The following is a 16,385-nucleotide window of genomic DNA, read 5'->3' as shown; positions in this document are numbered from 1 at the left end:
TAGAGTTTCGTAATAAAATTTTAATTGACAGGTTGTTATTGAAGACAATGACCTTTTCACAATTATAAAAAAAATATTAACATTGATGGATAAAAATCTCTATCTACAAAGAAAAAAAAAACTCCTAGGTGGACTTACAGATGAAAGGTTTTCAACTATGCATGAATGAAGTGTGTAATACAAAGAAACACTTTTTTTTCCAGCAAAGCACTAAGTCCATCCATAAAGTGTATAAAATGCATCCACAAAACTTGTATGGGGAACAAAAGTCCTTCTATACAATGTCTTCACATTACTATCACATCTGTGGAGTACCATGTACTATGCAGCCATAAGACAAGTCCAAAAAGTACATGGATTTAAATAATTATATTTTTTGTATAAAGCAGGAATCAATGATATAAACAGCAGGTTGGCGTAAATTAACAAATGCCTCAAAAAACAAAAAAGGTACCATTTATAAAACTGTTTAAAGCAAAAGTGTCAACTGGAGACAAATCAACGAATTTTCAACAGACCAGGGTATGACAGAGTATGGCTTCATGACTGTCTTTTCCTCTGTGTGAGGAGTTGCCAAAAAATCCTTAAGAAAAAACAAAAACAAAACAGGGCTCAGCCAACATGATAACGTCCTCCATTTTAAAGAAGAAGAACAGAGATTTTCACTGGCTTAGCTGTGACGCAGCCAGCTCCCTGGAAGACCAGTGAAGAAGTTGAGAGAGAAGAAAAAACCCCACAGTGAAAGCACCGCTGGTTGTGTTGAGGCGAGGAGGACCTACTGAAGAGTGTGTCGAATGCTTAGCTGGGAAGAAGAGTCTCAGGCAGGCCACGATGTCAGGGATAATGCTACGACACTCTGATCATCTGAGTCACGGTCTCATCTGATGCTGCTGGGGCTATTTCCTGCTGCAAAACCCCCCCAAAAAACAAACAATTTATTCTGATGAGCTTTACAAGGGTTCCTGCTTATTTTAAATTTCTTAATTCCATACTTTTCCAGACTCAAATTTAAACATGTTTCTGTCAGTTTTTACAACATTCTGGACATTTGAGCAGTATCTGCATTTTCTACAAATCACAGGACGACATCTGTTCAGATTGTTGCAGGGCAATGGCTAAGAAGATCCTTAAACAGCGGAATTCCCCAGGATACCATTTCTTCTGACCACCACCATCAGGTCAGTGCTTCCACTCATCGAGTCCAAAACTGACAGAATGACAAAGACTGTCTTCCCTCTAGCCCAACTGGACCACACACCTTGCTTCTACAGTTATGAATTTAATTGTATAAACATTTTTATCAAGAGCAAAACTCAATTTTCTTTTTCTCATTTTTAATATTTTCATCTTTTGAGTGCAAACATGTTCACATATGCATATACAGGGATATGCATTATACAGGTCCTTCTCAAAATATTAGCATATTGTGATAAAGTTCATTATTTTCCATAATGTCATGATGAAAATTTAACATTCATATATTTTAGATTCATTGCACACTAACTGAAATATTTCAGGTCTTTTATTGTCTTAATACGGATGATTTTGGCATACAGCTCATGAAAACCCAAAATTCCTATCTCACAAAATTAGCATATCATTAAAAGGGTCTCTAAACGAGCTATGAACCTAATCATCTGAATCAACGAGTTAACTCTAAACACCTGCAAAAGATTCCTGAGGCCTTTAAAACTCCCAGCCTGGTTCATCACTCAAAACCCCAATCATGGGTAAGACTGCCGACCTGACTGCTGTCCAGAAGGCCACTATTGACACCCTCAAGCAAGAGGGTAAGACACAGAAAGAAATTTCTGAACGAATAGGCTGTTCCCAGAGTGCTGTATCAAGGCACCTCAGTGGGAAGTCTGTGGGAAGGAAAAAGTGTGGCAGAAAACGCTGCACAACGAGAAGAGGTGACCTCGGGGTCCCTGAGGAAGATTGTGGAGAAGGGCTGATTCCAGACCTTGGGGGACCTGCGGAAGCAGTGGACTGAGTCTGGAGTAGAAACATCCAGAGCCACCGTGCACAGGCGTGTGCAGGAAATGGGCTACAGGTGCCGCATTCCCCAGGTCAAGCCACTTTTGAACCAGAAACAGCGGCAGAAGCACCTGACCTGGGCTACAGAGAAGCAGCACTGGACTGTTGCTCAGTGGTCCAAAGTACTTTTTTCGGATGAAAGCAAATTCTGCATGTCATTTGGAAATCAAGGTGCCAGAGTCTGGAGGAAGACTGGGGAGAAGGAAATGCCAAAATGCCAGAAGTCCAGTGTCAAGTACCCACAGTCAGTGATGGTCTGGGGTGCCGTGTCAGCTGCTGGTGTTGGTCCACTGTGTTTTATCAAGGGCAGGGTCAATGCAGCTAGCTATCAGGAGATTTTGGAGCACTTCATGCTTCCATCTGCTGAAAAGCTTTATGGAGATGAAGATTTCATTTTTCAGCACGACCCGGCACCTGCTCACAGTGCCAAAACCACTGGTAAATGGTTTACTGACCATGGTATCGCTGTGCTCAATTGGCCTGCCAACTCTCCTGACCTGAACCCCATAGAGAATCTGTTGGATATTGTGAAGAGAACGTTGAGAGACTCAAGACCCAACACTCTGGATGAGCTAAAGGCCGCTATCGAAGCATCCTGGGCCTCCATAAGACCTCAGCAGTGCCACAGGCTGATTGCCTCCATGCCACGCTGCATTGAAGCAGTCATTTCTGCAAAAGGATTCCCGACCAAGTATTGAGTGCATAACTGTACATGATTATTTGAAGGTTGACGTTTTTTGTATTAAAAACATTTTTCTTTTATTGGTCGGATGAAATATGCTAATTTTATGAGATAGGAATTTTGGGTTTTCATGAGCTGTATGCCAAAATCATCCGTATTAAGACAATAAAAGACCTGAAATATTTCAGTTAGTGTGCAATGAATCTAAAATATATGAATGTTAAATTTTCATCATGACATTATGGAAAATAATGAACTTTATCACAATATGCTAATATTTTGAGAAGGACCTGTATATAAAAACAATTCATTGTACATTGTGCTATGTATTACTGTGCATATGATAAACAAATAACTTTAAAACTATGCTGATGTCGTCTTCAGATTTGGCAATGTTGTAAATGACTTTTTCACTTTTTATTGGTATTTGAAAAACTCTAGATTTGCACCATATTAAATTCTTTGACAGTTCCAGAATGGATTTTTCTTAAATACATTATAACCTCTGATTCCTCTTGTTTTATTTAAAAAAGTTCCCCGAATCATGGTGCTTTGTAGCCAGTTAAACAAGTCACAGCTCAAAAATGTTTAAAAACGTATTATGTTTTAAACGTTGATCTAAGGTCTGGAAGCCAAAAAAACAATAAAATTGTCCTTTCAAACATTGTTTTCAATAAACATGGAGTTTATGAAGTCATATTAAAGATAAGACATTAATTATAAGTCAATGTAAAAAGCTCCTTATCTTTCACACAATTCTGAATTTTATCTTTTAAATGATAAAATTAGGAATACATTCTAGTAATTTTCATTCTTCCATGCCGTTTTCTGCCTCCATACGTTCCAGACATGCTTAAATCTTAAAAGTGACCTTTTAAATGATCTATGCATCATGAATACTTGAAAATGTATAGCTGAGAAGCTGTAATTTTGGGAATTGTACACTTAATATGCATCTTTTTCCTCCCATCAAACGTCTTACTTGTGATAGGCCTAAAGCCGCCTCCTCCTTTTCTTTAGGGGAGAAGAACCGTCCTCCATCTCCACGCTTACGCTGCATAGCATGGCGGTGACGAGACTCGTGTAAGTATTTCTGCAGGAGACATGGAAATAAAAGACTATTAATTAATTGTAAAATTAAAATAAATGGATTCATTCCTTTCTGTATTACCACTAAAGAGTAGACAGTGATGTAACCCAGCTTTACATTTTCCTATGATGTCCCAACATCATAGAATCATTTTATGATCATAATTAAGCTTTATAGTTTGTCTTTATTTGCTCTGAAGGGAAAAAAGGGAAACAAACAAACACACAAGTTTGTACTTCTGACTTCCATTCATTTTACTAACTCCATTTCTGCCTAATCTTTACACTTACACTAAATCAATTAGCACAATAGCTCTAATCCCAACACCTGAAAGTGGGGGCCCACAGCATTAGGACCGGGCCACGGTCCCCAAAAGGCCTGTCGGATTTCAGTAAGTCAGTAATTATACCACAATATAACCAAGCACATACACAGTCCTGTAGCAACAGTTCACATTCCTTTGGACCCACTTTAAAAAGGCGCCAAACTTAACTGCTAAGAAGGAAAGTGCACTAATGTATTTATATGTAGCCTCAAAAATCCTAAAACCAAAATGAAAAAAGTACCCTCTTTTAAAACTAACACAAACAACATTTTTTTCAGTTCTATATATGGGTCAGTTAACTTATTCTAACTAAAAATAACACTGCACCAGATAAAAGAAAATTGCTTTAAATGTATTACTCATGCCCCAGTAACCCGGTATGAATGTATACTGAGGTGTTAAAATGTTAGTTTTAAAAGCGCTACAATGTTCTGTTATGCTGTTCATATCCAAAAAAGTTATTTTTAATGAAATACAACAGAAAGGTCCCAGTGTTACTAACGTTTACACTGGCTTTATAGAGCGTAAAGCACCCTGCCCATCCCCACCTGTTGCTGTGCATGCCTCCTCCTATTAAAGTAGCCCCGCTTTAAAGCAACTGTTCAGCTGGCGTGTCTGTTAAACAGCTGACGGCCCACCAGCTAAGAGGAGACCAGCAAAGATGACTAATATTCAGCACAATAACTATGTTTATTTCAGCACTGCTACTAAATTTTGTAGAAGTTTATTCATTATTTTAATTTATGTTTATGCATCAAAATCTGACGACATAAATGACTAATGTGTTTGTTTTAAGTGAAGCTAAACTGCATTGTAGATCTTCTAGTACAAACATTTCATACCCTCCTCTCCTTGGGGATCTTGCCCTCAGCCTCCAGCTTGGCCCGGGCTTGTCTTCGCTTCAGGATACGATGATACTGTTTGGCATTGACGTACAGAGGCTCCTCTTCCAGCATTTCGGCCCCTGGCAGGGGGATACGCTGCATTGTGGGAACGCCACCACCGCCAGGCACCATCTGATAGGTGAAGGAACAGAAACAAGAACAAAGTATTCAAAACTTTTTGCCGTGTTTAAAATATTATACTGACAAAAAAACTAAAGCTAAAATGTAACTTAAATCAATTAATCAGTCACTGTGCTTTACTAATACAACACTTTACAACCATCACACCATTTTCACCTAAACAGATGTTTCCATTTACTTAGTAGGCCGATTCTGATCTGACTGCTGCTTTCACACAGAATCAAAGAATTTGTGAACTAACGAAAAGTCCCAAAAATGGGTGTCTGATACACACACACACACACACACGCACGCACGCACGCACGCACGCACGCACACACACACACACACTCACACACACACACACACGTCATCCATAGTAATGTGCTGCTTTCAGTTATCTGGAAAAGACTATTTTAAAGCCATTTGTCTTGTAAATACTATTATGAGAATGTCACATACATTTACATTAAACATGTAACAGAAAAGGTGGGTAGGTGTGATGACTCATGAGTGTTTCACTTAAATATTCAATCTACAGAGCAAATGATCCCAACAACCTCTGTGACAAAACCGTAAACTTGCTACCGTTGGCGCTCGTTACTCCAAACTCTGCACCCTGTGTCGGTCTAGATGTAAAAAGAAAAAAAAAACAGACATGCTGAGTACCTCTGAACAGGATCTTACCATGACCATTCCACCTGTATTGACCATGTTGCCAGAGACAGGCAGGGTGACGGTCACAGTGCCTTGGCCGCTGTTGCTAGTGTTGGTGTTGGCGCCCCCTGCTGCTTGTACTATTTGGGCACCTGCCAGGCTGGACGCGGGAATTGTGATCATTCCTGTAGAGAAATAATTAACACATAAAAATTGTTTCAATTCACAACTGAAAAATAAATAAGTATGTTTTAATATAGATTACACAAGACCAAAAAAAGAAATGTACCCTGCTGCAGAACAGAACCATCTGCGCTGACGGGCTGGTAGACGATGGTCTGTCCGTCTGCTGTCTGTGCCACCTGTTGCCCCTGTACGCTGATCTGCTGGCTCTGATTTACAGAATTAAGAAGAAAAGAAATTAGAAAATAAAGAACTTCCTGTACTCATTTACAGCCTTTTGATTGAATTATTTAGCAGTTTTATAACTAAAACCTCATTTTAAAAGATAATAATCAAGTAAGCTTTTGTGAGTAGTTTAACGCAATCAATACGAAACTATATTTGCAAAATGCTATAACTTAACAAAATAGTAATTACAGACACAGCTAGGTTACTGGTATGAACCATTTTAGAGCTCCAGGTGGCAACCTATAAACAGCCTACTGCAGGCTAACAATGCAGACAGCCTGACCGATCAGCTTGTTATACTTGTGCTACTCTATAAACAGTAGAATGGCAAAAAGGTACATATTCTGTGTAATAAGAACTTGAAAATGAATATTAAATTCAGAGGGGGTTTATAAATATTTTTTCTTAAGTCTATGTATAAAAAAACCAATAAATCAGGGATGCACTGATATAACAATTCAGACCAATATTAATATCCAACATTAATATCATTGTTATGGCCTCCCTAAAATATATCATTACGACTACAGTAGCCTTAACTGTAATACTGATAGCTGCATTCAACTAATAATCATTGTGTGACCCTCATACCAGCCCATACATACGTAAGAGTGGCCTGAAATAAAACAGTTGCCACACAATGGATAACAGCAGCATCAAGTTAACAGCTGAATTAAGACTGGTTTATAATCAAAAACCCAACTGTAAAACCAAAAGCAAAGACAGAATACACAGACTTTTAGGTTCAGCTTGTGGTACTAACGGGATTGGTAATAATACTAAAGACCATTAAAATAAATGACCTGGTTCTGTCCAGCAGTTATAGCTGTCTGGGGCTGCTGGATGATGATTTGCTGAGGCTGACCCTGCTGGCCTTGGAGCTGCAGAGTCTGCCCGCCTTGCAGCTGTATCTGACCAGGCTGCACCAGCTGGATCTATGGAGATAATCAAACGAGTCTTAACTGAAAATCAATAACACATTAAAACCAATACAAAATGTTTCCATGACCATAAACATGCAAAACAAGTAACATTACATTCTGTGATACGGAACAGTATGTGTTGTGAAGTTCAACTTCTCCAGAACGATGACAGAGTTACTCACACCGTGGTTAAACCTAATAACAGATCTTCGGGACGGACTCGTCTTTTACCTGCTGCAGACCTTGAGCTGCGGACACAGGAACTTGCATTATGGTCTGGCCCTGACTTCCTGACATGGCTTGCACCATGATGGGCTGCCCTGAAGATGTGATGAGCTGTCCGCCGCTCACCTGTACCATTAGGGGCTGTCCCTGGACCTGCAAAGAGGTACAGAGAGCCGTTAAAGCAGCTCGGACACGGCTTATCCCATCAGCGCTTACATGGGACTTACGGGGCTGCATGCAAGTGAAAAACACAACTTCCAACCAAAAGTGGGATAAAAGTGTTAATCTATCGCTGTTTACTTTTTGTTCCTAGATGTAGAGCTGAGGTGTGTTATTAAATTATGGCTCCAGATGACGACAAAAACAATTTTATCCACAAAATTGAAAATTAATCAGGCTACATTTGGTTTTGCAGGAATACTCTTAGTTTTGGTGCAACAGATAAGATTTCTTCAAAAACCCATAATTTTGTTTCCACATAACTGAACAGCACCTTATGACAACCATTTATTGTAGCATTGTAAATTTTACTTGTAATTAAATGTACATATTTTGCTCATTCCCCCCCCCCCCCCCCCCCCCCCCCCCCCCCCCCCCCCCCCCCCTTCTTTGTTATTGCAGCAGGTTTCAAAAATCTCTCAGCTTTTACATAACATCGAAAGGTCACCTTCACCTTTTTCTCTTTAAAGTCTAAGACAAGATGTGTGTAACTGACAATGGTCGAATGGTTTAACTTACAAACTCCTTACTATGTGCAAAATGCATTTTGTAGATGAAGATATGCCACACAGGAAAAAGCCTGTGTAAAGCCAGAGACAAACTACTTCAGACAAATGCAGTGGTCTATTTGTTTTTTTCTTTCACAGCCATGGCAGGAAAGGCACACATTAAAGGCTGGCAAACACAACACACTGTGCTGAGGAACATGCAGTACAGGTAGTTGCAGGAAATGCTTGGTGGAAAAAGATGAGGGACCAAAGAGCACGGACAGGTCATGAAAACAGCCCTGGGTACAGCATGCAAACTGGTCACTTATTAAAGTGTTACTGCAGTGACAGGACGGCTGTGACACCACTACCTGGAGTGTCTGCACCTGCTGGCCTGGCGCCTCTGCTTGCAGCTGCACAGCCGTTACTGTGCCTTGTGTCTGCAGGCAAGGCAGGACATTACACTCTCAGACAAGTACAGTTAAGACCAAAATAACTAATACCTTTGCCGACTGATCTTCGTCTTCTGGGTGGAAATAATAAATGCATCATCAAGGACAATAAGACATTTTGTCATAACTATCTTGAGCACTGTGGCTGTGTATTTGAGATTGTCGTCTTAAAGAAAAAGTTCTCGAGCTGACTGAGTGTTTTCTGCAGACCGCCTGATGATTTTTTTTTTACCCTTCACATTGTATCCACCAGCTAGAAAGGATCCTGAAGAAATCTGGTCGCAGCAAGTCGACTCAGATTTAAAGTGGATCAGGTCATATGATCAAAGTAAATGGCAACATAAAGACATTATGCACATGCATCAAAGGATCTGCAGAAAGAAAACAATAAAGCTGTAAGTAGTGCTTCAGAAAGATACTGATCAAAGGTATACAAACTAAGAAATCAGTAAAGATAATTAGGTTAATGGGATCACCCACCTAGGTTCTGTATTTGAAGATTTGAAAGAGGGCTTTTGTATGAGAGCCTTAGACGTTACTCTAAACATTTAAAACAGTGCTTTGTAGGGGTTAATAAAAAGCTTTGGTCACTTTGGGTACAAGAAGGAACAGTCTTCCACATGACGTTTCATACCAACCCTGCATCAGTTCATACGAGCTTTCGGAACATTTTGTACCTACTATTACAACTGATGATTGTAACTAATGTTCTATAATCTACTCACAGTCCACAAGGAAATATGGTTCTGGATCACTCCTGCTTTGAACAGTGGTCATAATCTCTCATATTTTCATAAAACTCAAATGACCACAGTAGAACCACAATCAATGGAAACAGTGCAATATAAAATCATCAAGACATATTTAACAACTAAGCTTAACAGGCCTCTTCTAGGCACACGGGTACGAAATAAGTATTTACTGAAAGAAATGCGAATATATGTGAAGATAACGTTGACTAATGAAATTAGAACTGCACAATACATCCTGCAATAGTTATCGCAATGTCACTGTGTACAATGCAATAATCACAAAGCATTGGTTGGACACAATATTTACTTATTTATAATATACTGGGCCAATTTGATGGATTCAAACTACCGTCGACCAACTCTAAAGCTGAATGAGAGAGATGGAGACACTGCGTAATGGTAAAGACAGAAAAGAGTCAGAAAATTTTGGATTAATTGTAGCAGATGTCACCATCATCACATTTTTCAGCAACAATACTACAAATAATGCATTTTCCTGATACTGAGCAGCCCTTAGAGAGGTGTACTTAAAAAAAATTAAACATAAAATTTTATTAATATTGTTTGAAAACTATATTCGGATACAATGTTTCTCTGCCGTTTGTTGCAATTTTTTCCAGCCAGAAAACAAAGAGTAAAAAAATGATTTTTTATGTTTTTACATAAAATGTGGCACTGTTTAAAGTAACTTTGAGCTTATTGGTAAATATCAGAAAACTACATCTGACTGCTTGAAGGGCTCCTGTAATCTGGCTGCTTTAGAAAATTTAATTTGATTTAAAAAAACAGGAATATAGTAGCAAATCCACTGTGGACTCACCTGCTGCTGGATCTGTCCATTAGCAGTCTGCACAACAATCTGCTCCCCTGTTGTAGTGGTGGCAGTGGTGTACTGCTCCATGACTTAATATGTTCAATCCTCCTGAGACAAAGACATGTACAGTTATAGTCTGCAGTAGTCACATAAAAAAAAACTACATCTGATTTCCAACAGATATTTTACCAATCCAACATAACTGTCTTTTAGGCTTTTATCTCGTAAAATTAGACGGGTTTTTTTTTATTTATTATTATTCATTTTGCCGTATTTGGTTGCTTTAGTTTTAATATGCACCGCTTACTTATCTTGAATCCATTCAGGAATGTATCTTAAATATAACTGTGTGTCTGGGATAATATAGGAGTACATGCTGGGCTATATTTACGAGTATTTTGTGAGTCGTAATAATATGGGGCTAACAAAGCTATCATCAGAGCAGGCTGTGAGCATGACGGTAAATTCTAGAAAGCACAAAATGGATGCTCGCTATCTTCACGGGGAAAATAGGGCGTTTTGATTCTTGTTTTGAATTATTACTAAACATTAGCTGGCAAAGTCGTCTGCAGCTGGGTTTACGACTTCATTGGCAAACGCCGCTTTGTTTAACAGTCATTTTAGCTAACAAAAGCTAACATTAGTGCAGCAGAGAGCTCATGATTCCCCCCGCAGAAGCCCAACACCGAGCGAGAAGACGAAGGTCTTTGTGGCTAAACAAGTCCGAGGACACAGCGGTCAAATTTACACTCAAATTTAATTTTTTTCCTGCATTAAGCAGGGTTAGTAATTTGGTTGGTCCATGACAAACCAATCCGTGCTGACAACTACCAATGCCTTCAATCGTGGCTCCCTTACCGTATCTTCACTGTCCGGTTTCCCTCTGATTGGCTCCAGTACAGCTCGCTAAAACCCAATCAACAAAGTGAGCGGACAAAATGGCGCAAATGAAACAACGGCAGCTGGGAGGAGATGCGCAGCTGCGTGGCGCATGACTACAGGGCATGGAGCAGGGTGCAGTAACCTTATCTGCCAGTGGGTGGTGCTAAATCTGCCAATAATTACAAAATGCTAGTTATTGTCCTAATAAATATAAATTAACGTTATGCTACAATTAACCTAAATTAGCATTAATAATAATAAAAATAACGGTGATAATAATAATAATTTCAGGCAATTAGTTTTTTGTGATTTGAACATTTACAAAAAAGCACATTTGTAATTGTGCATGAGAAAAACAACAGCTCACCATTTACATAAAGAATGAAAACTGAGTTTGTTGGGAGAAGTAAAGTCTAACAGCTGCTGGGAGGAAGGACCTACAATAACACTCCTTTGTGCACCTTAGATGCAGCAGTCTTTCACTGAAGGATCTCTCCAGTTCTGAAACAGCTTCATACATGGGTTGGGAGCCATTATCCAACTGTGATGTTATTTTTGCTGGATTCCATCCATCTGCCACCACCTGCACTAGGCCAAGGGGGAAACCCAGGACAGAGCTGGCCTTCCTAATGAACTCATCTAACTGCTTCCTCTCAACTGCAGATGAGCTGGTGCTCCAACAAACTACCACCATAGAAGATTCATTATCAGGTGAACTTCATAGACAGACTAAACTACTTGCCAGGAAGTCAGACCAGCGATGAAGATGCAAGAGAATGAATACACTGATTGATTGATCTTTTATTAATGACAGATTTTATGTTGTGCTGTACAATTGTAAGAAGCTGTGTACATCATGCATTTAAAGTGATTAAGATATCTGTCAATCATTTTATTTTCAAAATACAACCAGCCTACCTAGTGTTCTCTTTGTGTTATTTGCTGTGAAAACTCTATTCACATGTTGCATAAAATTGCTCAAAAAATCTATATCCAGGGCCAAAACTGCCACATTAAATTCAATAATTAGTTAATTTGGTAACATTGAAATATTTCTTATTAAATGAACTGGAAATAAACAAACATGAAAATAATTTATTAAAATAAGACATTATTTGGTCAAATCAAAAAAATATATATATTATTATTTTATTATTATTATTACAGTTATTTTGCTACAGTTGAAATAATTAAAGAGATAAATAATTCTAAATGTTTACACAAAAGTTTTTTTTCTTTTTTGTCAGTGCAAACGTAATTTATTGTACATTTAACAAATGATTTATCCATTAATTTAATTATTCTCCCTTAACGAGATGTTGGATGTGGTGAGGGCTAACACTGCGACAGTAATTGGTTTTAAGTTGACTTGCTGTGCAGATTAACTAATCAAATGTCAGGGTCTACTCTAGTGAGCTACATTAATGATATAAATTATGCCATGCTGGAGTGTAGCACAGGAACTATAAAAAATAGAAATAACTATTGAAATGGTTATTCACAGTTTCAACATATAATCAATTCATTTTTTAATGATTGCTATATTTAGCTATTCAATTATGTATTTAATAAATCATTTTAATATTTAAATAAATATAAAAAATTATAATATTTATTGTAATTTATTTAACTTCAGTATCATGCACTATTTATTTATTTATAAACTTAGTCAAATTTGACACCTTTGGAGTTCGATAGGAGTAACCTTTCCTGTTGCCACTATAAGAAGAAGCATTTTTGGAGTTTATGTTCGACTCTACAGAGAACATGTTGCAGACACCATTATATACATATTTATTTATGTCTAGTAGATACCTACTCTGAGACTTGGGTTTAAAAAAATGGTCCTCCATCTCGCCAGGTGGCAGCACTGCATTGTTTCCAGTGCAGCTGTGTTTGCGGAAGTATTCTCACTATGGAGGTGTGCATGTGAAGACTAAGGGGGGTCTCTGATTTCGTTCAAGGTCTTGTACTTTTTATGTAAGATAAACACACGTCTTCCATTAATGGAAATATTATTTGTCCATCCGGCTTAGTTTTTTTGTTGAGCGACAAGGTTAGCATAGCACGCTAATGAAGCAACATGGCCCGTTCTCTACAATTCCTCTGCCTCCTCTCTAAGTTTTCAGCTCCTTCTTTGAGTCCCTCCGTTTATTTAAACGGCGTCAGATTCTGCAGCAGAAGTAGGAACAAAGCCTGGGTGGGACAGAGCTATGTGAGCCGAGACGGAGACAGATCTCAAAGGTCCAGATTCAACGACGATATAGAGCCTGAGCTGGAGGGGCTGGAGGATAAGCTTCAAGCTGTCCTGGAGTAAGATCCATTATATATTATTACAGCTATAATACGGACTCTGAATGCAAACATACTGCGTTATAATCACTATAAACCCCGTATCTCGTGTTTTTCAGCAAGGAGAGAAAGAGACAGCGATCAGTGAAGTATAATATGATAAGAAGGAAAATGACTCCATCAGGAGCCCCCCAGAGGAAGCTATCATGGGATGCTATTGAGCAAGTAAGGTGAGGGTCTTGTTTTCCTCACACTACTGATCTTTGTTTTTTTAATATGTGGGTAATATTAAAAGGCTAGATTGAGCAGTTCGAAGTGTTTTCATGCAACAGATTACACGAGGAGAAATAGTTTTTGTTTAGTTCGTTTCTTTGCCAGAGACTTGGAGTCTGTGTGCTTTCCCCCCTTAATTTTCCACAAATGTAAAATATTTCAGTTAATAAAATGCACACTCTTTGTTTAACGTCGTAGTTTTTCTTTCTTCTGAAACTTAAAAGTAAAATTGGGGGTAATCTTATCCATAAAACATAACAAATTTACATAGCAGGTGTTTTGTTCTTTTTCTGAAGGGTCATGTAGGTTTTGCAGCTCTAAATAAATTTCGTTTAGTAGAAGCAAAAGTTAAAATGACTCTTTAGACCGTAAGGGTTGCTGACACTTTCCCCACATTTCATTCAGATATCTGAAGCAAGAGCAGCCAGAGGAGTGGACAATAGAGCGACTTGCAGAGGGCTTCTCTGTCCCCTCAGACGTCATCATAAGGGTCCTGAAGAGCAAGTTTACCCCCTCTCCAGAAAAGAAAGCCAAACAGGATGCTAATGTAATGGCTAGACTCGGCCAGCAGGTGTTGCATTCAGGTAGCAGGACGCAGGAGAAACAGCTGAAGTTGCCTCAGAGTCAAACACTAGCCATACTTACACCCAGAAGGACAGAAGATGCTCTGATTTCTGTGACTACTCAGACTCAGATGTTAATGAAAAATAAAGGTTTGGGGTCCCCCGTTCAGCCTCCAAAGTTACCAGCTGGGATTTGTAAAGATGCTACAGTGACAGGGTCAGCTGTAGATGAGGGTGGTATTGGTACAAAGCCAACAGAGGAGGGTGAGGAGCATGAGGAGAGCTGGGATGGACAGCTGATGACAGAGGAGTATCTTGGGGAGCTTCTGGAAATAGATAAACCCTCACCTGTGGTGCAGGTGGGGAACGATGTCTTTGATGCAGAGGGAAACTTTTTGTATAGAACCTGAGGGCAAAATAAGTTGAAATGCTGGATGAACATATATGTGTATTAGAATTACTGTAATAAATAATCATCTCAGAAATTCTCATCATTTATTATTGATTTTGCTATGAGCATTTAAGAAAATCTATGGAATTAAACATTATTTTTTTATCAGTTTGTTAAAGCTATTTGTTGACCTTTTTGGATATTTTGGTTTATTTCATATATGTGCTTTACAGAGTATTCATGGTATAACCTTTTCACTTTACAACCACAAACTTCATATGTTATTAGATTTTTATAAAACTGATTAAGACAAAGTAACAAATAACTGAAGTGAAAGGAAAATAATGCATGCTTTTCACCATTTGCATTCAGTCCTCTGCAAATTTGTAAGTGAAACTTGCAAAAGGACATCTTTACAGCATGACAGAGAACCCGACAATTTAATGTCAGCTTTAGGGAAAACTGGCTGTAGTTATCCCAACATAAACCTCTAAATCTGTTTCCCCCTAAATATTTAAATTCTTCTCATATTCAAGGACAGTGGCGGTTCTAGACCAAATGTAACAGGGGGGCAAGGGTGGGGCCAGGGTTTCTTCCTTGGGGCACAGAACAAAAGAATGAAAAAAAAAAATAAATGGCAATATTTCATAATTTAACATAATAAGTGAGCCACAGAGTCACTTGCAGCTCTGAGGCTACAGGTGGCAGATCCCTGATCCGGCTGAAGTTAAAATTGCAACACCTTAGTTTTAAATTCATTGTTAAAGTAAAACTGTAAAAGGTAAAAAATAAAATTGAGACCAATAAATTACGGTTTCAGTGCCAGCATATATCATAAGAAATTGATTTAGTATTATGTCTTCAGTACAGGGCCTGGACCAGTTCTACAAGGGCACTGGTCCCTGTTGGCCCCTGTCTAGAACCACCCATGTTCAAGGCTCTTCCACCTTTTCAAAATTCAAGCAGTTTTCAGCATAGATTTCAGTAGGTTAAGTTGCATAGATTTACTCTTGAATAGTACATGTTTGCTGAAAGTGTGAAACCAGATGCCGTTTTACTCCAAAATATTTTGTTTTATTTGATTTAAAGGCATTTTAAGTTCACACTACTGCCAATGTAACGTTTCAACGTCATTCGGATTAAAATATATCGCTCAGACACACGGGTTCAGAACTCCTCGTATTATGATTCTTTGCAGAAAGATGTCATAGCTGCAAACTCAGTCTGAGGTTTCATGACCACATCCTCAAGGTGTTGTGCTACATTTGACTGTATGCAGAAATTTCCTGTTGCAAAAGTGTACATTGATGGTAATTCCTTTTTGCATGTTTGAAAAAAAAGGTGTTGGCAGTATAATTGTGTGTGTGGTGTGTGTGTGTCACAGAGCCAGGAGAAAATCTGAAACACTTGGTTTTTTGTTGTGATATAAAGTGTGGAAAAATAGGATTTCTTCAACATAATTTCTTTTGTATAAATTAAATGTCACATTGAATTAGTTTATCCTTGAAGGACTTTTCATGTGTGCTCACCAGAATCTGCATCCTTTGCTTTTTCAGACCAGAAACATACAGTCACAAACTCCACCCATATATCAAATCTAATTCTCTGACTATACCACTAGAGATACTAACTACTGCAGCAATGGCAACTTTCGCAGCAGGGGCACATTGTGGCAAATAAAGTCACAGTGCCTTGCAAAAATATTTATACCCCCTGGAATTTTTCCATGTTTTGTCAAACAACAAACCTAAATTTGTGTTGCTGCAATTTTATGTGACAGGCCAACACATAGCAGTGCATAATTGTTTAATAGGAGTGATGCATGGTTTTCAAAAATTGTTTTTACAAATAAAAACAAAAGTGTGGTGGACACTGGCTTTCAGCCTTGCTGAGTCAGTACTTTAT

At 38.5% G+C, this 16,385-nt stretch overlaps 2 protein-coding genes across 7 annotated transcripts; one reads left to right on the top strand and one right to left on the bottom strand.

Moving 5' to 3' along the window:
* On the bottom strand, window positions 1-11,088 carry nfyal (nuclear transcription factor Y, alpha, like). 6 transcript variants are annotated; one of them, XM_047372583.1, is made up of 10 exons: window positions 10,938-11,088; window positions 10,086-10,187; window positions 8,430-8,501; window positions 7,361-7,507; window positions 7,010-7,141; window positions 6,085-6,187; window positions 5,808-5,980; window positions 4,977-5,150; window positions 3,702-3,812; window positions 1-906 (listed from the first exon to the last, which is right to left on the bottom strand). In XM_047372583.1, the coding sequence occupies exons 2-10, from the start codon at window positions 10,164-10,166 to the stop codon at window positions 847-849; spliced, it is 1,053 nt and encodes a 350-aa protein (XP_047228539.1). In that variant the 5' UTR covers window positions 10,167-10,187; window positions 10,938-11,088; the 3' UTR covers window positions 1-846. The 6 variants fall into 6 exon arrangements, with proteins under 6 accessions (XP_047228539.1, XP_047228565.1, XP_047228555.1 ...); XM_047372609.1 differs by having other exon boundaries at window positions 5,826-5,980; XM_047372599.1 differs by having other exon boundaries at window positions 8,433-8,501.
* A 1,758-nt stretch (window positions 11,089-12,846) lies between these two features.
* On the top strand, window positions 12,847-14,648 carry ngrn (neugrin, neurite outgrowth associated). Its single transcript, XM_047372641.1, has 3 exons — window positions 12,847-13,274; window positions 13,373-13,483; window positions 13,932-14,648. The coding sequence occupies exons 1-3, from the start codon at window positions 13,045-13,047 to the stop codon at window positions 14,497-14,499; spliced, it is 909 nt and encodes a 302-aa protein (XP_047228597.1). The 5' UTR covers window positions 12,847-13,044; the 3' UTR covers window positions 14,500-14,648.
* Window positions 14,649-16,385: the final 1,737 nt, after the last annotated feature.

The sequence above is a fragment of the Girardinichthys multiradiatus genome, chromosome 1 (genome assembly GCF_021462225.1).
Source record: "Girardinichthys multiradiatus isolate DD_20200921_A chromosome 1, DD_fGirMul_XY1, whole genome shotgun sequence".
NCBI lineage: Eukaryota > Metazoa > Chordata > Actinopteri > Cyprinodontiformes > Goodeidae > Girardinichthys > Girardinichthys multiradiatus.
Note: the sequence above shows the minus strand (reverse complement) of the source record. Positions and strands in the feature narration are given on the sequence as shown.